Genomic DNA, 22425 nt, shown 5'->3' with positions numbered 1-22425 from the left:
GCTATTCTCCACATCATTGCTGGCTTACTGAAACCTAAAGCCTGATATATGTACAATACTTTATTCAAAATTAAAACATTAAAAATGTAAGTAAACTGTCACAAAAAATGTACAAAACAGCAACTAGAAAATTCTATCAAGTTGTAACATTTTTGTGTGTAAATCTGATGGTCTTTTACTTACTCAATGATATTGGCATCCCATAGATGGTTCCATCATCACCAACACCAGTTACTTCAACATTGAAAACATTCACATTTGGTATAATAGGTGATTTGTACACTTCTTTGGATTGGCAATATTCACGACTGTGTGCCAAATACTCAGGTGCTGGGCCCATTGATTCATGCCTATCATTTTGCTTCAGCCCATTCTGTTTATCTCTATAAACAGGAGCAGTTAAACATAAAATAAGCAATTTATTGGTCAAATGTTAAGATCTAAAAATCAATGCAAAACTTACAGGGGAAACATGTACATGTATAGCCTCCAAATTAGTAACTATTAACTAATGGTTGAAATTCTCTGGTCTGGAACTTGACACTTAGAAAATCTGGACCACAGGAATTTCCCTCTGATCATCTTCCTCTGACCAGCCCAGCAGTACAAACAGTCCCTGGTTATGTAAGGATTCCAAGAACTACTAGTAACCTGCAAGTTGAAAATGCTGTCAAATAAGAACTCAGTTGGCTGATAGTGCAAAAGTTGCAGAGTTTAGTATAGGCTTTAGTTTTAGACTCCAGATTGGAAATTACTTAATCAGTACAGGTCTCAAAACAGATTCAAAGCATACTGGACCACAGAATGCTGGACCAGAGTTCAAACCTATTTTGCAAACATGCAGCTACATCCACCTACAAGCATACCTAAAATAAGCACATATTTATCAATTCAAAGTATCGCAGTACATTTAAAAAAGTGTTCATTTACCGAAACCTATCCAGTTAACAGGTTTTTTTCCCCTTCTTATAAATGAAAACAGTCATTTAGGCCTTCTGGCCAAGTGAATGAAATTATTTTGGCTAGGGCTTTTGATTCTAAAGAGACACGGTGATGTTTATCCTTTGCAAAGCAAGTCTCAAATTTACATGGCCGCACTGTAAGAAAGGAATGTGGTGTGACAAATGACATTCTAATCCACTGCAGCATTTCACAGAAACAGTAATCAGTTACGTTTAGTTCTCCTAGCATGAATGGGGAAATTCATCTCTCTAATCCTTTGCTAGATCACTCCCGTCAGCAGATCAGAGACTTCATTAATTTCAATCCTCAAAATTGGGGTGAGTAAGGTGAATTACTTTATCTGAATGTGTACATTGATTTCTTTAAAAGTTGAATAATAATATTTTCAATACCTGCAGAACATTTTAATGTCAGAGACATTTAAAAGCTATTTTAAAGAAAGCTACCCCTCACCCACCTCCTGCCTCCTGTCAAACACCATAAGGAGAATTTCAAAGTCAGTGGCTCAGCTACCCGATTCCAGGCTACTGAGAGCCAAAAACTAACCTTCATATCCTATACAATAAATGTACACAGACAGTGATTTCAGGTAGCAGTGCAGAGAGTGCTGAACCCAGTTCATTCACATTCATCATCCATAAAACTACTCTATATATAATTATGTGTTGCCTCATTGCTGTGGTTTGATTTTGCATCTACCTTACAACTTTAAATACTTCAAACAAATGGAAAAGTAAAACCAGTAAAATATCAGGAAAGGCTAATGCTTCAGAGATTAAACTTATATATGTACTATTGATGCTTGCCAATCATCGTCGTGGCTATCCCTCGAGGTCGAGGATGATGGTCTTCATTCCGTTGATCTATTTATGGGCTCTCAAGTGGCTTAGGAGTCCAATCTTGGCTTTGAAAGTTCTTCCGCATTCAGGACAGGCAGTTCCAGATGGCAGATCGGGCTTTGGTTGTTGCTGTCTCTTTCCATTTTCTTCTCTTTTCTTCTAATTCTGCACATCTGTTGGCTTCGAAAGTTGCTGTTCCTTCTCAGATGATGGCTTGCCAGAGTTTCCTGTCCTTGGCATTGGTTTCCCAGTTGTTGATGTCGATGTTACATTTCTTCATGTTGGCTTTTAAGACCTCTTTGAATCTCTTCTGTTGTCCACCTCTTTTATGTTTGCCTTCTTTAAACTGGGAGCAGAAGATTTGTTTCGGCAGATGTTCGTCTTTCATCCAAACAACATGACCGCTCCATCTTAGTTGATTCTTGATGACGTAGGCTTCAATGCTTGTTGTTTTTGCTTCATTTAGCATGCTGACATTGGTTCTTCTATCTTCCCAGCTGATATTTAAGATGTTTTGAAGACAGCGTTGATGGAACTTTTCAAGTGCCTTCAGATGTCGTTGGTATGTTTTGCCAATCATAAAATCTAATAAATACAATTAATTTCAAGTATTCTAAGATTAGATCTTAGCAAGCACCAATTAATACAAAAGAACCATTGGAGTTGAAATCAAAGAGCTACAACTTTAGACTAAATGGAGCATTTGGCAAAAACATACAAAAAGACCTGTACTTTTGGACAGAAACCTTAAGAGATCATCTACTTGTTAACAGCCTTGCTTTCAGCTGAAATGCATTGTCCTCAAGCTATGTTTATTTAGCAGGTTGTGGAGAAATTATGCATGTTAGGAAGACAAGAAAATATTTCAATACATTATGTCAGATGGTTCCTAAGCTCTATGTTATGAATGTTATCATGCTTTTAAAAACTAAAACAAAACAGATTAACTATCTTTCACAAAGCGATGTCAGAAGGAGAGAAGGGCAGGATTAAAGTGTGCAAGATGCACAAAGAATGAACCCCAGTTAAATATTTAATGGTGATTTCTTCATTCCACATTCTTCATAACCATCAGTCCATATAATGGAACAGGAAATTAAAAGGGGATAAAAGATCCCTGTATAAGTACCAACACACCCATTACCAAGAATGAATTGTCTGGAGAACTCCTTCTCCAGTTAATCTAAAATCTCCAGATCAATCAAGGATCACATATGATGAATCAATAAGTAGCCCAAGTTAATCAGGGACCAGCTGTGGAATGGTGCATGGTTACTGCTATCCATGTGTTTAAAATCAAGAGTTTTGTTCGCACTTGTGAAGTGTGAGTAACATTCCATCTTTCCGTACTCAATGTCATCAAGCCAAACAAAGAGCAGAAATAGATGAACCATTTCCAGCTACCACAGGCATCAGTCTACATGCTTCAGCTACTCATGATATACATGAGATTGACTCAGTACATATTTCAGAATTGGTCATTAACTAAAAACTGGATGGGTTTGGGAATAGTGAGAAGGCTCTAAGATCCATTTTCTGAGGTGAATCCCATCCAAAGCAAGTGCTAAAAACAAGATCTTGCAAACATCAGCCAGATCCATCAAAAAGATGCTCCATTTCAGCTTCCTTCTGAAGCCAGTCTTTAGCTAATTCAAATTATTCCATGTGATTAAAAGAAATAGCGAATTGCACAAGACAGTGAAGTTGTAATCACCATTCCAGCTACAATTTTGAAAGATTGCACCTTCAGATGTTGCTGCGAATCTACCCAAGGTGTTGAAATGACACTGGAACATAAGCATCCATCTGACAATGTGGAACATCATCCCGATACTTCTTCAGTCAAAACTAAGTTGTAATAAGATGACATTATTCCTTCAAGATTTGCAACGCTTTGAAACTCTTCCTCAGAGAAAAGTAGAAGCAGAATCTATGAAGTTTAAAAAAAAAGTTACTGGTGAATGTACTGAATTCTTCATATACCAACCCCCCCGCCCCCCCACCCCACAGGCTATCCAGTGCATTGAGTCTGTGTCAGCTCTCAGAATAATCCCATTTTCCCAATAAACAAGGAATGGAAGATTACTAGGTGCATGCAGAAATGCAGATTTAAGGTTACAGTTCATCTGCCATGATCCTACTAAACTGAAGTGCAGGTCTGAGAAGCTGAGTGGCCAACTCGCATTAATGCTTATATAATTCCAGTCCATAAAAAAAAAGGCAAGACAAACCCAACACATCTAATTCACAACACACATACGTTTGGATGCTGTTCAAAGACTTCAGCTCAGCATTCAACACAATCATCCCTCAGAAACTGATTGGAAAGCTGAGTCTACTGGGCCTGGACACTTCCCTCTGCAACTGGATCCTAGACTTCCTGACTGGGAGACCTTAGTCAGTCCGGATCGGAGGTAGCATCTCCAAAACCATCACACTGAGCACGGGGGCCCCCCAGGGCTGTGTGCTCAGTCCACTGCTGTTCACTCTGCTGGCCCACGACTGTGCTGCAACACACAGCTCGAACCACATCATCAAGTTTGCCGACGACACGACCTTGGTGGGTCTCATCAGCAAGAACGACGAGTCAGCTTACAGAGAGGAGGTGCAGTGGCTAACGGACTGGTGCAGAGCCAACAACCTTTCTCTAAATGTGAACAAAACAAAAGAGATGGTTGTTGACTTCAGGAGGGCACAGAGCGACCACTCCCCGCTGAACATAGATGGCTCCTCGGTAGAGATTGTTCAGAGTACCAAATTTCTTGGTGTTCACCTGGCGGGGAATCTCACCTGGTCCCTCAACACCAGCTCCATAGCAAAGAAAGCCCAGCAGCGTCTCTACTTTCTGCAAAGGCTGAGGAAAGTCCATCTCCCACCCCCCATCCTCACCACATTCTACAGGGGTTGTATTGAGAGCATCCTGAGCAGCTGCATCACTACCTGGTTCGGAAATTGCACCATCTCAGATCGCAAGACCCTGCAGCGGATAGTGAGGTCAGCTGAGAAGATCATCGTGGTCTCTCTTCCCATCATTATGGACATTTACACTACAGGCTGCATCCACAAAGCAAACAGCATTATGAAGGACCCCATGCACCCCTCATACAATCTCTTCTCCCTCCTGCTGTGCGGGAAAAGGCACTGAAGCATTCGGGCTTTCGCGACCAGACTATGTAACAGTTTCTTCCCCCAAGCTATCAGACTCCTCAATACTCAGAGCCTGGACTGACACCTTGCCCTATTGTCCTGTTTATTATTTATTGTAATGCCTGCACTGTTTTCTGCACTTTATGCAGTCCTGGGTAGGTCTGTAGTCTAGTGTAGTTGTTGTGTGTTGTGTTTTTTTTTTCCCCGTGTTGCTTTTTTACACAGTTCAGTCTAGTTTTTGTACTGTGTCATGTAACACCATGGTCCTGAAAAATGTCTCATTTTTACTATACACTGTACCAGCAGTAATGGTCAAAATGACAATAAAAGTGACTTGACTTGACTTCTGCCTAAACAGGCTACTTTTAATTTAAGTGATGAACGGTGCCACCTATAAAGCTTGCTCACTGTTGCTTGGTTTGGATTTTGCCATAATCATATAGTGGATTCCAGTTAATTGGGACAACTTGTTAAGAACAAAAACTAAGTCAAAAAAATAGCCATGATTCCCTTCATTTGTTTAGGACATTATGCCACTTAACTAGGGCAGGAGACTGTTGCCGAACAGTTTCTAATTTGCGTCAGTTGTGCGCACTTGCGTAGCCATTAGACAATACACCATACTTAGAGCAAACAGTTTCTAAGTAACATCATTTGAGTGTGTTTGTGTTCAAGAAGCAGTGATTTTTGTCACTGATAGCTGGTAAGATACAAGCAGCAAGACAATTTAGAAATGTTATGCTCACCGCAGTTTCAAGCATTCAGGCTTGGAGATGCCGGAAACAGCCAGGAGTGAACATGAAATGATTTCACTACTTCAAATTAGGAATTAAAAAGGTACTGACAATCATCTTTAATGTTACAATGAAAGTGAAGTTTTGGAGGATACAATCATCTAGCGTTGTTGGAAAGCTGTCCATTGTCTGCACTAGGTGCTGATTGTTCATTTACAATCTAAAGAACATGGCAAATGAATTCTTCTAATGGTAATTATTAGGAACGTTTATAGTTTTACAGTACAGTAGTAGTAGTATCAATAGTGTTTGATTTATTGTGTACTTCATTTAAATACATAAATTGTTACCCAGTTAAAAGGTAGTCTGCCTTTATTAATACCTTTTAAACTATTTTCATGAAACTTTGGCTAATTGGGACAGTCACTTAATTGAATCAAAGTGCACTGGTCCAATTACCGGTAAATGGAATCCATTGTATTTTCAGGTCTCATTGTAGTCACGGACAAATGAGCTGAATTCAGAATTGGGTTTATTATCACTGATATATCTTCTGTTTTTTTTTGTTTTGTGGCAGCAGTGAAGTGTGAGACAAAAAATTGACCGTAAACTATAATTAAAAATAAAAATAAATAAATAATGCGAAAGAGCAATAGTAAGGTAGTGTTCGTAGTGCGGTGGTGTTCATGGGATCATGGACTGCTCAGAAATCCTAAAATGTTGAGTGTGCATCCTCAGGATATGCACCTTTTCCTCGATGGTAGTAATGAGAAGGGGGCATGACCCGGATGGTGAGGGGCCTTAATGATGATTGATGCCTCCTTGATGCATCACCCTTTGAAGCTGTCCTCAGTGGTGGGGAGGTGTGTCCATGATATAGCTAACTGAGTCTGCAACCCTCTGCAGCCTCTTTCAGTCCCATGAATTGGACCCTTCATACCAGGTGGAGATGCAACCAATCCTAATAAAGTACATAGCCCCGGTCTGATACAGGAACACCAATGCCTTTGAGCGGAAAACCCTACAAAAAGGTAGTGGATTCAGCCCAGTACATCATGGTATAACCTTCCCAACCATTGAGCACATCTACGTAGAATGTTGCTGTAAAAAAATCTATCAAAGATCCTCACCACCCAGGCCATGCTCTTTTCCTTGCTGCTGCCATTAGTTAGAAGGTACAGGTGCCTCAGGGATCACACCACCAGATTCAAGAACAGTTAGTACCACTCAACCTTTTTTTTGAACAAAAGGAGATAACTAAATTCATTTAAGGATTCTTGTAATTTCATGCTAATTGTTTATTGCTATTTATTTATTATCTGCCTTTGCAATTAGTTTACAGTTCCTGATGTTTAAAGTTTACAGATTCTGTTTAGTTACATTTCTATAGATTTGTAAAGCATGCCCACAGAAAAATAATCTCAGGGTTGTATGTGGTGGCATGTATGTACTTTGATAACAAATGTTACTTTGAACTTGTCACTGCAGCAATATGTTAGGCCCAGGATAGATCCTCTATACCCTTGGCATCAATGTAGCATTTGCCAAGCTTGGCATCAAGGAACACTGGCACAACTGAAGGAAATAAAAATAAACACTTTAATGGTTATAAACTTTATTTCCAGCAGATGTTCATGGTTAATTTCAACCCCAATAATCCACTGCAACATCCCTATGCCCAGTGTTGTGTATCTCACGATCCTCAGGTGTTGGATCAAAGACCTTACTTCCACCAGGAATGTTTGCCAGTGGCTGTACACATGTAATTCCATTTAAAAGTCCTCAGAAAATGAACCAGTCCATGCACACCTATTCAATCATGGGTTAACAAGTGGCAAAAATGATCATGTCAAACAAATATTGGGTTATCCTTGGCATTCAATGAAATTATCCTTAAATCTCCAAAAATTCAACTAAAGCAGCCGAATAAGTACCATGGCTACAAGAGCAGATCAGAGGCTGAATAACCTCTAGCATGACTTGCCCCCTGATATTCTAAAGACTTTTCACTATCTAAAGCAGGGGTTCCCAAACCTGGTGCCCACAGGCCCCTTGGTTAATGGTAGGGGTCCATGACATAAAAAATGGTTGGGAATCTCTTATCCAAAACATCCAAGTCAGCAGCTTGTTGGAAGGCTCTCCACTTGCCTAGAAGAGTGCAGTACCACAAACTCTCAAAATGTTCAGCATTATCCATGAAAAAGCAGCTTTCCTGACTGGTAACCCAAAACCATCCTAAACTTCCATTATATCTATCCCGATCATGCTGTAGTTGCTGTTCCATCTGTAAATTATTTGGAGCTGCTTACCCAACCTCTCCAACTGCATCTCTCAAATCTGCAATCGCAATAGCCAAGAAGGACAAAGGAACAGCAAGATTACTGCCTGCAGCTAATCCCCTAGATGCAGTCAATCCTTATTTGGAAATACATTGACAGTGGGGCAGTATATATGACAATAGTTCTAGAGTAACTTCACTAGAAGGTCTGGCATTTCAAGAAAGTAGCTCACTATCAATTTCAAGGGTGATGAATACTCATCCTGCCAGATCATGAATAAATTAAAACAAAACACCTCTAGTGATTTCAAAATCTACCAGATGTTGCATCAGCAATACCAGATGAAACATTTTTTGTTAAGTATTTCCCCCCCCCATCATTTTGAATTAAAATACCAACTTATTGTTTTATACCATTTTATGCATTGGGGGAAATTGAAATCAAGGCTAATTATTCTTGTAGACAAAACATTCATGTAAAAATATAATTAATGAAGGGTAATTACATTTTCTGAGGCAAGGCCAGGCCTTTCTTGATCAAGTACTGTGCTACGTTGATAAACTGTCCAATTTCATCCTTTCTATACAGTTTCACTGGCAGAGGCAACTTGGAAGACGATTCCTAAAAGTGATAATTTTACATAAAATTACTATGAATTGATAAAGTAGTATCATAGCTGCTGGTTCAATTTCATGGCTGTCACATAAGTTGATATAGTTGGGCACAGCTCTAGAGCTTAGTGCCAATTAATCAAAAGCATTAGCTAATAATCAAGCTTCTCCCTCCCCCCACATCAAGATCAAAAGTTGCCATCTTGTTTGTTATTGCTATTTGTCTCAAATGATAACAGTTGATGGAATTAATGCTGAATTTACTGAGTAGAGTGCAAAGATAGAGGTCCTGTAATTACCACCAATAGTACAACACTCCAACATACTACAGCATACATCATTTAGAATTAGCATCTTTATAGTTGATTAAAACATATTTTTGAAATCTTACGTGGCATACTGTAATACAGAAGAGCACAATACTATGTTGATGTATAACTGCGATAATTATTGGCTTCTACTGTCAGTCAGTACCAGCTTCAGGAGTTTAAAGTTAACAGACTGAGTGAAGAGTGTACCACTTCAACCAAGAAATCTTAGCAGTCAAATCTGACCATATTAGGTAAAATGTTCTTCAGTCTCCATAAAAATGCCTCTATAAAATGTTTGTTTAATCCCTGTGATGACCACATTTTATGAGTATTACTTACCTCATTTGTCTCATTTCTGGGCATGGCAGCAGGCAATAGCCCATTTGGAGTCTCCTATTGTCCCAGGCCAGAAAAAGCTCCATCTGGAGACTGCTCATCCCTGCCCATGACAATTATACAAAAAACAAATCTTCCTAATAATCCAGAGTAGCTGAATTTCCCTTCCCTTATGGGAAAAAAGACTGGTAAGAGGGAAGATATAAACAGTGCTTGATATGAAGGGATATGTAACCTAGGGCGCACTTACAGCACGTATTTCAAAACTGTCTGGCACTCTTAAAGGTTATAATGTAAGTGCACCAAATCAGCCGATTTTTCACTAACTACCAGTGAAATAACCCAGTTCTCTTTTCCAAATACTGAATACATTTCTCCTGATTACATAAAATAAATTCTCATATACTTGGCAGTCCTTGGTGTTACCGTATGACATGCGAGCCTTTTAAAATTAGGCCTTTTGGCCCATTGAGCCTGCTCCACCACTCCATCAGGTAAAAAGGGCCCGAAGGATCACTGTGGACCCGAGTCACCGCAACCACAAACTGTTCCAGCTGCTAACATCCGGGAAACGGTACTGCAGCATAAAAGCCAGGACCAACAGGCTCCGGGGCAGCTTCTTCCACCAGGCTATCAGACTGATTAACTCATGCTGACACAACTGTGTTTCTATGTTATATTGACTATCCTGTTGTACATACTATTTATTATAAATTGCACATTTAGACGGAGACATAACAAAGATTTTCACTCCTCGTGTATATGAAGGATGCAAGTAATAAAGTCAATTCAATCAATTCAATTTATTAACCCCCTCAAACCACTGACCTACCTTTTCCCCATAACCTGTAAAGTCCTAACTAATTAAGAACCTATAAACCTTCATTTTAAATATACCCAATGACTTACACCGCTGGAGGTGAAAGGATCATTGGATGGGAGGCTTAGGGAGAAAGAAAGGGGGAGGACAGCACCAGAGGGAGATGGAGAAGAGGCAAAGAGTGATTGTGAGAGGGGCAGAGAGAGAAAAAAGAGAGAAAAGGGGGAGGAGGAAGAGGAGGAGGAAGAGGAGGAAGAGGAGGAGGAAGAGGAGGAAGAGGAGGAGGAAGAGGAGGAAGAGGAGGAAGAGGAGGAGGAAGAGGAGGAGGAAGAGGAGGAGGAAGAGGAGGAGGAAGAGGAGGAGGAAGAGGAGGAGGAAGAGGAGGAGGAAGAGGAGGAGGAGGAGGAGGAGGAAGAGGAGGAGGAGGAAGAGGAGGAGGAGGAAGAGGAGGAGGAGGAAGAGGAGGAGGAGGAAGAGGAGGAGGAGGAAGAGGAGGAGGAGGAAGAGGAGGAGGAGGAAGAGGAGGAGGAGGAAGAGGAGGAGGAGGAAGAGGAGGAGGAGGAAGAGGAGGAGGAGGAAGAGGAGGAGGAGGAAGAGGAGGAGGAGGAAGAGGAGGAGGAGGAGGAGGAGGAGGAGGAGGAGGAGGAAGAGGAGGAGGAGGAAGAGGAGGAGGAGGAAGAGGAGGAGGAGGAAGAGGAGGAGGAAGAGGAAGAGGAGGAGGAAGAGGAGGAGGAAGAGGAGGAGGGAGGAGGAGGAAGAGGAGGAGGAGGAGGAGGAGGAGGAGGAGGAGGAGGAAGAGGAGGAGGAAGAGGAGGAGGAAGAGGAGGAGGAAGAGGAGGAGGAAGAGGAGGAGGAAGAGGAGGAGGAAGAAGAGGAGGAGGAGGGAGGAGGAGGAGGAAGAGGAGGAGGAGGAGGAGGAGGAGGAGGAGGAAGAGGAGGAGGAAGAGGAGGAGGAAGAGGAGGAGGAAGAGGAGGAGGAAGAGGAGGAGGAAGAGGAGGAGGAAGAGGAGGAAGAGGAAGAGGAAGAGGAAGAGGAAGAGGAAGAGGAAGAGGAAGAGGAAGAGGAGGAGGAGGAGGAGGAAGAGGAGGAGGAAGAGGAAGAGGAGGAGGAGGAGGAAGAGGAAGAGGAAGAGGAAGAGGAGGAGGAGGAGGAGGAGGGGAAATAAATAAATAAATAGATAGATAAGGGATGGGGTAAGAAGGGGAGGAGGGTCATTAACAGAAGTTAGAGAAATCAATGTTCATGCCATCAGGTTGGAGGCTACCCAGATGGAATATAAGGTGTTGTTCCTCCAACCTAAGTGTGGCTTCATCTTGACAGTAGAGGAGGCCATGGATAGACATATCAGAATGGGAATGGGACGTGGAATTAATGTGTGGCCACTGGGAGATTCCTGCTTTCTCTAGCAGAGGATCGGAAAGGGGTTCCCCCTTTCTTTCTCCCTAGGCCTCCCGTCCCATGATCCTTTCCCTTCTCCAGCTGTGTATCCCTTTTGCCAATCACCTTTCCAGCTCTTAGCTTCACCCCTCACCCTCCTGTCTTCTCCTATCATTTTGGATTTCCCCCTCCCTCTCCCACTTTCAAATCTCTTACCATCTTTTCTTTCAGTTGGCCTTGATGAAGGGTCTCGGCCCAAAACGTCGACTGTACTTCTTCTTGTAGATGCTGTCTGGCCTGTTGCGTTCCACCAGCATTTTGTGTGTTGTTGCTTGAATTTCCAGCATCTGCAGATTTCCTCGTGTTTGCATTTTTAAATTTATTGCTACTTTTATGTTGGCGGAAAGGGTTTAAAATAGTGCTAATCCAAGTAGAGCCACAAGAAAGACTACAGACGATGGAATGGCTCAACACACACAAAATGCTGGAGGGACTCTGCAGTTCAGGCAGCATCAGTAGAGGGAAATTAAAAGCTGATGTTTTGGCAAAGACTTGAAAGAAAGAGGAAATAAGCCAGAATAAAAGGGTGGGGGTGGTAGAAAGAGCACGTGCTGGAGACAGGTGAATCCTGGTGAGTAGGTGGTACAGAGCAGGAGTAGGACTAATGCGAGAAAATGGAGTGAAAGGTGGAAGAGGCAAAGGGCTGAAAATTATAGAATCTGATGTAAAGAACAGTGGACTGTGGAATCAAGGGAAGGAAGTGGGAACCAGAGAAAAGAAGGTGCAAGTGATGGGCAGGTCATAAGGGGAGAAGATGGTAAAGGAGTAATGGGTCAGAAAAATAAGGAAATATTAAGAAGTAAGAGGTAAACAGAAATAAGGAAGTAATTACTGGAAATTAGAAAATTTGATGTTGATTTCATCACTATTTAAGTGTTCAAGTCAAGTCACTTTTTATTGTCATTTTGACCATAACTGCTGGTACAGTACACAGTTAAAAATGAGACGTTTTTCAGGACCATGGTGCTACATGAAACAGTACAAAAACTACACTGAACTACGTGAAAACAACACCGAAAAAAAGAAACTACACTAGACTACAGACCTACCCAGGACTGTATAAAGTGCACAAAACAGTGCAGGCATTACAAAAAATAATAGACAAGACAAGACACAGTAGAGGGCAGTAAGTTGGTGTCAGTCCAGTTTCTGGGTATTGAGGAGTCTGATAGCTTGGGGGAAGCTTGTACTGGCTCTCAACACAACCATTGTAGAATGTAATGAGGATGGGGGGGGGGGGGGGTGGAAGATGGACTTTCCTCAGCCTTCACAGAAAGTAGAGACGCTGCTGGGCTTTCTTTGCTATGGATCTGGTGTTGAGGGACCAGGTGAGATTCTCCGCCAGGTGAACACCAAGAAATTTGGTGCTCTTAACGATCTCTACCAAGGAGCCATCGATGTTCAGCGGGGAGTGGTCACTCCATGCTCTCCTGAAGTCAACAACCATCTCTTTTGTTCACATTCAGAGACAGGTTGTTGGCTTTGCACCAGTCCTTTAGCCGCAGCACCTCCTCTCTGTAAGCTGACTCATCGTTCTTGCTGATGAGACCCACCAAGGTCGTGTCATCGGTGAACTTGGTGATGTGGTTCAAGCTGTGTGTTGCAGCAGTCATGGGTCAGCAGAGTGAACGGCAGTGGACTGAGCATGCAGCTCTGGGTGCCCCCGTGCTCAGTGTGATGGTGTTGAAGATACTGCCTCCGATCCGGACTGACTAAGGTCTCCCAGTCAGGAAGTCTAGGATCCAGTTGCAGAGGGAGGTGTTCAGGCCCAGTAGGCTCAGCTTTCCAAACAGTTTCTGAGGGATGATTGTGTTGAATGCTGAACTGAAGTCTATGAACAGCATTCCAACGTACGTGTCTTTTTTGTCCAGGTGGGTTAGAGCCAGGTGGAGGGTGATGGCAATGGCGTCGTCTGTTGAGTGTTTGGGACAGTACGCAAACTGCAGGGTCTTGACGTGTCTCATGACGAGCCTCTTGAAAACACTTCATGATGATGGATGTGAGTGCAACGGGATGGTAGTCATTGAGGCAGGACACTGAAAACTTCTTCGGCACGGGGACGATAGTGGCGGCCTTGAAGCACGTTGGAATGGTGGTGCTGCTCAGGGAGATGAAGAAGATGTCAGTGAGAACATCTGCTAGCTGGTCTGCACATCCTCTAAGCACTCTACCAGGAATATTGTCTGGTCCACAAGCCTTCCGTGGGTTGACCCCACACAGGGTTCTTCTCACATCGGCCACGGTGAGACACAGCACCTGGTCATTTGGAGGAGCGGTGGACTTCCTCGCCACCACATAATTTTCCACCTCAAAATGAGCGTAGAAGTTATTCAGCGCATCTGGGAGGGAGGCATCCCCCGCACAGTCAGGTGATGTTGTCCTATAGTTGGTGATGTCCTGAATGCCCTTCCATATCCGCCGCATGTCGCCACTGTCCTGGAAGTGGCTATGGATTTGCTGGGTGTGTGCACGCTTTGCCCCTCTGATGGCCTGGGACAGTTTGGCCCTTGCTGTTGTTAGGGCTGCCTCGTCGCCTGCTCTGAAGGCACAGTCATGGGTCCTCAGCAGCGCACGCACCTCCGCTGTCATCCATGGCCTCTGGTTAGCGCGTGTAGTGATGGTCTTGGACACGGTGACGTCATTGATGCACTTGCTGATGTAGCTAGTCACTGATATTGTGTACTCATCTAAGTTGGTAGAGTCACCATCAGTTGCAGCCTCCCTGAACATGTGCCAGTCAGTGTGCTCAAAGCAGTCTTGAAGAGCAGAGATGGCTCCTGCTGGCCAGGTTTTCACCTGCTTCTGAACTGATCTGGAGCGCCTGACGAGCGGTCTGTATGCTGGGATTAGCATAACAGAGATGTGGTCTGAGTATCCGAGGTGGGGGTGGGGCTCCGCCTGGTACGCATCGGGAATATTTGTGTAAACCAGGTCCAATGCGTTCTCCCCCCTCATTAGCGCTGGGGGGAATGTAGACACCGACTATGAGGACAGTAGTGAATTCCTGTGGTAAATAAAATGGTCTACATCGAACAGTCACAAACTCCACTGGTGATGAGCAGTATCTGGAAACCAGCACAGAGTTCTTGCACCATTCCGTATTTATGTACACACACAAGCCACCACCGCGAGTCTTACTGGAAAGAGCTGCGTCCCTGTCCGCTCGAAACAAGGCGTGCCCATCCAGCCTAACGGTGGCGTCGTTACTTTAATCTGCGTCTAGCTTCAACTTAGCAGTAGAAAAAGTATGGACGGACATGTTGATGTAGGAATGGGAAGTGGAATTAAAATGGCTAGCTTCCATGAGATCCTGGCTGTTAGGTCAGGCAGAGCAAAGATGCTTGACAAAGTGATCACCTAAATTAGTGGTCTAATTAGCCCACTTGATCGCGATTGACCGGTCGATCTTTGAGACTTCCCCAGTAGATCCCCCCACCCCCCAAAAAAAATGAAAAATGCACACCGGGCAGAAAAGACCAGAAGCAAAACCCTGCAACCCGGAAACAACCTCTCCCCACAAACAGCACTCCGCAGCAGGAGCACCGCTACATCACCATTATCCTAATCGGCATCAACTTATCTTTATAATGCTCACATTACAACACTTCTCCCCCTTTAAATTCCAACATTCCCCAAATGTAAAAGAACTGGGAAACAAAAAACAGTGGTGTCATTAGCTTGTGTACCTCTGAAACATATACTAGTGTCTCAGTAACAGTTTCCCAATACAAAACATCTGAAAAACGTGGCAGGTTCAACATTCAGTCTAACAAAGGAAACTGTCCATTCAAATATTCAGTCTGTCAGGAGGTTTGCGAGGGCACTGTGCTGCAACAGATGAAAATTGTTAAATCTAAGTACAGGAGCTGTCTTACTGACAGACACCTCACAGACCGTCTCAGACTGGCTGTCTGTAGTTATGAGCTAAATTTCAGGGAACTAGCAGAAAGTATTCAGCCCCAGTCATCACACTGAGCACAGCAGTCAATTTTTATTCATTTATTTTTTGTGTTGAAAAAAAATTAAATAATGAAACATAGAATTGAAGGTGTTGTAATGTGAGCATTATAAAAATAAGTACTACCAATTAAGATAATGGTAACATAGCAACATTCCCACTATGGAAAGCCTCCTGCAAAGAGAGACTGCTTCCAGAGCTGCAGGGCTCCACTTCCGGTCCCGCCTGCCCGGCGCACAGGCGTGTGTCTAAGTGATTTAGTAGGTCGATCTTGCCTTTCACTAAGGCCAAGGTAGGGGATCTTGGGCTTAAAATGTTTGGCAACCAGTACCTAAATCGTGTTGGGCGTCAATGCAGAGGAGGCCACACTGAGAGCACCAGATGGAATAAGTGACACTGATAAGATTCAGTTGTGAAGTATTGCCTCACCTAGAAGGACTAATAAGGGAATTTTAAAATCTACTGCCTGAAAGAATTATCTTTATTGGTTTCATATATTCAACACAAGTACCAAATTAGTAGTTTTTCATAATTACAATTTTAACCTTATACCAGCAAAGGCACACAGCAAATTATTCAAAACTAAATTATTACATTGCAGGTTGACTTGAACATAAACTGTCTTCAGTAGTGCACATACACTACATTCAAAAACATTGAACTGATCATTTTTTATGGATGAACTGACCTCGATTTTGATAAGAACTGAACTTCCAATCAAAGTATCTTCCAAGAAATCACATGATGTTGCTGCCCACTTTAAGCTCCCTCCAGCTGGTCTAGAATAATAAAATTAAACATTATTTTCAGCATTGGGATGGGCACTTAATATTTTTTTTACAAAGGTACAACTTCATGGTTTAAAAATAGAAATGATTACATGTTCTGCAATGACATACACACAAAACATTAAAAACTCCAAAAGAATTTGAACATTCACCCAAATAACAAAATGGTAATAGTCACAGGATCTTAAATTTACCTGATGGATGATAAACAACATTCAAGTGCCAGAGGTTCAAACTGAAATTCTTCTTTTAGGTGCTTTAACTCGCATCTGTTTACCCTTTCTTTATTCCCAAAGTCATAGCAGAACACCTGGGTAAAAACAACTTGCTTCAAGTGAATGTACCAATTATAATGCATGAAGCAATAAACCAGGATTTTATAAATATTACACCCCAAGTACAATAATTCTCCTCTAAGAAACAGCCAAAAATCAAATACAGGTCCACCCTGGTATACAAATGCCCAACTTCAGGAGACATGAATGAGCTTTGTTGCCTTTTAAGAATGCAGGTTGCCATTTTCACCATAGGAAGTCTTAAGAGTTGCTTTGAAAATTGACAAGCAATCACTTCTATTGATATTTGTGCACGTTTTCCACTGATACTTCTAGCCCACTGAAACAAGCCATTGGGCATGGGACATCCCTATTATTAATCATAGAATCATAAAACACTATAGTTCAGAAACTGGCCCTTTGGCCCATCTAGTCCATTCCAAACTATTAATCCACCTAGTCCATTGACCTGTACCCAGTTCATAACCCTCCATACCCTTCCCATCCACGTACCTATCTAAATTTCTCTTAAATGTTGAAATTGAGCCCAAATCCACCACTTCCACTGGCAGCTCATTCACTCTCACCATAGAGTGAAAATGCTCCCCCTCAAGGTCCCCTTAAACATTTGTCTTCTACCCTAAGCTAATAATCTCTAGTTCTAGCTTTCCCCAACTTTAGTGGAAAATACCTGCCTGCATTTACACTATCTATACCTCTCATACTACTACTCAGGCCCAGAAGTCTTGGCAACATCCTTGTAAATTTTCTCTACACTCTTTCAATCTTATTGACATCTTTCCTGTAGGTAGGTGACCAGAACTCCACACAATACTCCAAATTAGGCCTCACCAAAACCTTATACAACTTCAACATAAGATCCCATCTTCTGTTCTCAATACTTTGACTTATGAAGGCCAATATGCCAAAAGATCTCTTTACAACCGTCTCTACCTGTGATGTCACTTTCAATGAATTATGGTCCCAGATCCCTGTGTTCTATCATACTCCTCACTGTTCACTGTGTAAAAGCTATCCTGGTTTGTCTTCCCAATGTGTAACACTGCACACTTAGAACACAGAAACATAGAAAACCTATTACAGGCCCTTCGGCCCACAATGCTGTTCCGAACATGTACTTACTTTAGAAATTACCTAGGGTTACCCATAATCTGCTGTAAATCCGTTTCAATCCACTGTAAACCATCCCTACAATCACCAAGATCCTTTTCCGTAGTGAATACTGAAGCAAGGTACTCATTGAGTACCTCTGCTATCTCCTCCATTTCCATATACACTTTTCCACTGTCACACTTGATTTGTCCTATTCTCCCATGTCTTATCTTCTTGCTTTTCACATACTTGTAGAATACCTTGGGGTTTTCTTTAATCCTGCTCACCAAGGCCTTCTCATGGCCCCTTCTGGCTCTCCTAATTTCATTCTTAAACTCCTTCCTGTGAGCCTTATAATCTCCTAGATCTCTATCATTACCTGGTTTTTTGAACCTTTCGTAAGCATTATGTAAGCATAAATTCCATCTATTTTTCAGCCCATTTTTCCAGCTGCTCCAGAACCTACTGCAAGCTATGATAGACTTCCTTGCTGTCCACTATGCCCCCAATCTTAGTGCCATCTGCAAATTTACTAATCCAGTTTACCAGATTGTTGATAAAAATGACAAACAATAATGGACCGAGCACAATCCTAGTGGCACACCACTCGTCACAGGCCTTCAGTCAGACAGGCAACCATCTACTACCACTCGCTGACTTGTCCCATAAAGCCAAAGTCCAATCCAATTTACTAACCTCATCCTGAATGCCAAGCGACTGAACCTCCTTGACCACTCTCCTAAGTGGGACTTTGTTAAATGCCTTGCTAAAGTCCATGATACAAACATCCACTGCTTTGCCTTCATCAACTTTCAAGGTAAATTCCTTGAAAAACTCCAAGACTGATTAGACATGACCTATCATGCACAAAGCCATGTTGACTATCCCTAACCAGCCCCTGCCTTTCCAAATACTTGCATACCTGGTTTCTTAGAATACCTTCAAATAACTTACCACTGCTGATGTCAGGCTCACTGGCCTATCGTATCCTCGCTTATATAGAGCCCTTCTTAATCAATGTCACACCGTCAGCTATCTTCCATCCTCCGACACTTCACCCATTGCTAAGAACATTTTAAATATCTCCGCTGGAGCCTCTGCAACTTCTGTATTAGCCTACCACAGGGTCTAAGGGAATACCTTGTCAGGTCCTGGGGATTTATCCACCCTAATTTGCCTCAAATAGAAAACATCTCTACCTTAGTAATCTGAATACAGTCTACGACCTCACCTTCTCCTTCACCTCATCTACTAGAGCAACCTCATATCTTCTTTTAGCCCTCTTGATTTCCTAAAGTGTTCTCTTGCATTTCTGGTACTCCTCAAATACATCATTTGTTCCTTCTTGCCCATACCCTCTATGTTCCTCCTTTTTCTTAACCAGGGCCTCAACATCTCTCAGAAACCAAAGTTCCCTAAACCTGTTATCCTTGCTTTTTAATGTGACAGGAACATAAACTCTATACTCTCAAAGTTTTACTTTTGAAGACACATCTTTGCCTTAAAATAACCTGTCCCAATCCACACTTGCCAGATTCTTTCCGATACCATCAAAATTGGTCTTTCTTCAACTTAGAATCTCAAACAAAGGACCAGATCTATCCTTCTTCATAATTATCTTGATAGCTATGATCACCAGATGTAAAGTGTTCCCCTAGTCAAACTTTTGTCATCTACCCTGTCTCATTCCCTAACAGGAGATACAGTACACATTCCCTCTAGTTGAGACCTCTATACTGATTAAGGAAACTTTCCTGAACACATTTGACAAACTCTATCCCATCCAGCCCTTTTATAGGTTGGAAATCCTAATCAATATGTGGCAAGTTAAAATCAGAGATTATCACACCTTACACTCTTGCAATAGTCTGTGATCGACCTCTCTACAAATTTGCTCCTCTAAATGCTGCTGACTATTGGGTAGTCTATAATATAAACTCATGTGGTAAACTATGTATACCTGTCTGGACACGCCCCTCTGCTGACTGCTCTTGTGGCTCCTCCCACAGACCCCTGTATAAAGGCGACTGGGACACTGCTCCTCCCTCAGTCTTCGACATGTCGTGCTCCCTTTTCGCTATTAATAAAAACCTATCATTCACTTCCAGTCTCCTAGAGTTATTGATGGTGCATCAACCCATTAATGTAGTACTCCCTTTCTTATTTCTCAATTCCACCCATATAGCTTCAGTAAACAAGCTCTTCAGTCTGTCCTGTCTGAGATTCACTGTGATATTACCCCTGTCTAAGTAATGCCTTCCCTCCCCCCACCCTGCTCTACTGCATCTAAAACAATAGAATCCTGGAAGATTGAGCTGCCAGTCCTGCCCCTCCTACAACCAAGTTTCACTAATGGCTACAATGTCATAATTCCATTTGCTGATCCATGGCCCCAGTTTATCTGCCTTTCCTACAATATTCCTTGGATTGAAATAATACACACCTTAGGACATTATTCTCACTCTGCTCAACCTTTTCATTTCTGACTTTGTATGTATGTTTAACAACATCCTTGCCCAAAAACTAATCTACTATCTGCTCTGGCTCCCATCCCCCCACAACTCTACTTTAAACCGCATCCACACACGACTAGCAAACCTTCCCTCAAGGATATTAGAACCCTTCTAGTTCAGTTGCAAACCATCCTGCCTGTATAGGTCCCACCTTCCTTGAAGAGAGCCCAATGATTCAAAAATTGGAACCCTCTCCTTAGCCATGTGTTAAACAGTATCATCTTCCTATTTCTGGACTCACTAGCGGTGGCATGGGTAGCAACTTTGGAGGTCCAGTCCTTTAACTTAACACCTAACTTCTTGAACTCACTTTGCTGCATCTTCTCATCCTTCCTACCCATATCAATGGTATCAACGTGGACCACAACCCCTAATTGTTCACCGTCCCATTAAGAATATGTCGGCTCAATCTGGGATATCCCTGACACAGATACCTGGGAAGCCATATACCACCTGGGAATTTTGTGCTCGTCCACAGAACCTCTGTCTGTTCCTCTAGCCATTAAATCCTCTATCACTACAGCTCATCTCTTCTCTCCCCCCCCCCCCCCCCCTTTCCTTCTGAGCCAGAGACAGATTCAGTGCCAGAGACCTGACCATTGTGGCTTTCCTCTGCTAGGTCATTTCTCTACCGCTATGCACCACTGCAATTAGGTTGGGGAAGAAAATAAATAAATGACTGTGTTAATTTGCTTTTATCAACACTGTTTATTACAATATTGTGGAGGTTAGAGTTAACATAGAGTGATCATGTATTTTCTGACTTAAGGACCAAATTGAATTATGGACGTTTGTAAAAATGGAACCTGCGCATGGAATGCCACCACAGATTATAAAAGGTACAGTACATTCAAAAAAGACAGTATTTCTAATTCTTTCCCCATAACTAAAGAAGGAGCCACTCGACTAATTTTGTGGTCTCATATGGGATAATCTTTTAAAATTACATCCTCAGTGTATGTGTCAAGTCAACACCATGCTGGATACAAAGAGAGTAAAACGTCCACCCTAAAGGACTGATGCAAGTTTCAATGCTGCTGCACATTCATTAAAAATAAAATTCATACATTGGCATTCCTGGTGAAAGCTAATGCATATTATTTTATTATACCAAACTAAGTATTTTCTTTCAAAAGTCAAAGCACAAATATCTGCCATTGTTCGCCAGAGCTGGTTTGCAGAATAATCAATTGTACTAAATAATTATTTAGTCTTAGACTGGCCAACATGAAAAGTTTCACTTCAAGCTACATTAAAGAAATATTTCAAAGCAAGATTTATTAATTTCTAGAAAAATAAATCTTTTAATTCTCAGCTTCCAGACATTTTATGTGATGTTGAAAACAATTTGTGCATTTTAGATAACAAAGTATGAAACTGGCTTTAAATTCTAGAACTTTCAAAGTTCAAAGTAAATTTATTATCAAAGTGCATATGTGTAATCATATATTATGAGATTCATTTTCTTACAGGAAAAATAAAGAAATACAATAGAAATGCAAAGGAGGATACAGGAGTGAGATAGATTGGCTGGTAGAGTGGTGTCTCAGCAACAACCTTGTACTCACCTAACGTAAGATGAGGTAACAGATCGTGGACTTCAGGAAGGGGAAAGCAAGGGAAATACAATAGAAATAGAATAGAAATGCAAAGGAGGATATATGAGCGAGATAGATCGACTGGTAGAGTGGTGTCTCAGCAACAACCTTGTACTCACATAACATAAGATGAGGTAACAGATCGTGGACTTCAGGAAGGGGAAAGCAAGGGAACACAGCCTTCATCAAGGGGTCAGCATTGGACAGGGTGAGCAGTTTCGAAGTTGTCAATGTCTTTGAAAATCTATCCTGAGCCCAACATATTGATGCAATTACGAAGAAGGCAGGCCAGCAGCTATGTTCCATTAGGAGTTAAAGGAGATTTGGTATGTCACCAAAGACTAGTAAATTTCTAAATATTTATCGTGGAGTGGATTCTAAGTGAGTTGCATAACTGTCTGACACCAGCTTATCCAGCATCAAGAACATCTTCAAAGGATGATATATCAAAAAAGCAGCATCCATCATTAAGGGACAACCCCCTCCCCCTCCCCATCACTCAAGACATGATCTCTTCGTAGTACTAGCATCAGAGAGGAGGTACAGGAGCCTGAAGACACACACTATTTTAGTAAAAACTTCTTTCCCTTTGGCATCAGATTTCTGAATGAGCAATGAACCAACCCATGAATACTAGCTCACTATTTCTGCATTAATTAAAAAAATACAGAATATATTTTTCTTATTGTAACTTATAGTATT

At 41.9% G+C, this 22425-nt stretch overlaps 1 protein-coding gene across 1 annotated transcript in view; it reads right to left on the bottom strand.

Moving 5' to 3' along the window:
• The window catches only part of rnf17 (ring finger protein 17), a 93447-nt gene that overhangs the window by 47047 nt on the left and 23975 nt on the right, over positions 1-22425 (bottom strand). Inside the window, exons 9-12 of the mRNA XM_073041929.1 lie at positions 16419-16534; positions 16125-16215; positions 8468-8583; positions 184-383 (exon numbers count right to left, since the gene is read on the bottom strand). Coding sequence (XP_072898030.1) covers positions 184-383; positions 8468-8583; positions 16125-16215; positions 16419-16534 — 523 coding nt within the window. The remainder of the gene's footprint in view (positions 1-183; positions 384-8467; positions 8584-16124; positions 16216-16418; positions 16535-22425) is intronic.

This window comes from Hemitrygon akajei, chromosome 4, assembly GCF_048418815.1.
Source record: "Hemitrygon akajei chromosome 4, sHemAka1.3, whole genome shotgun sequence".
NCBI classification, from domain to species: Eukaryota; Metazoa; Chordata; class Chondrichthyes; order Myliobatiformes; family Dasyatidae; genus Hemitrygon; species Hemitrygon akajei.
The sequence above is the reverse complement of the archived record's forward strand: the minus strand, read 5'-3'. Positions and strand labels throughout refer to the sequence as shown.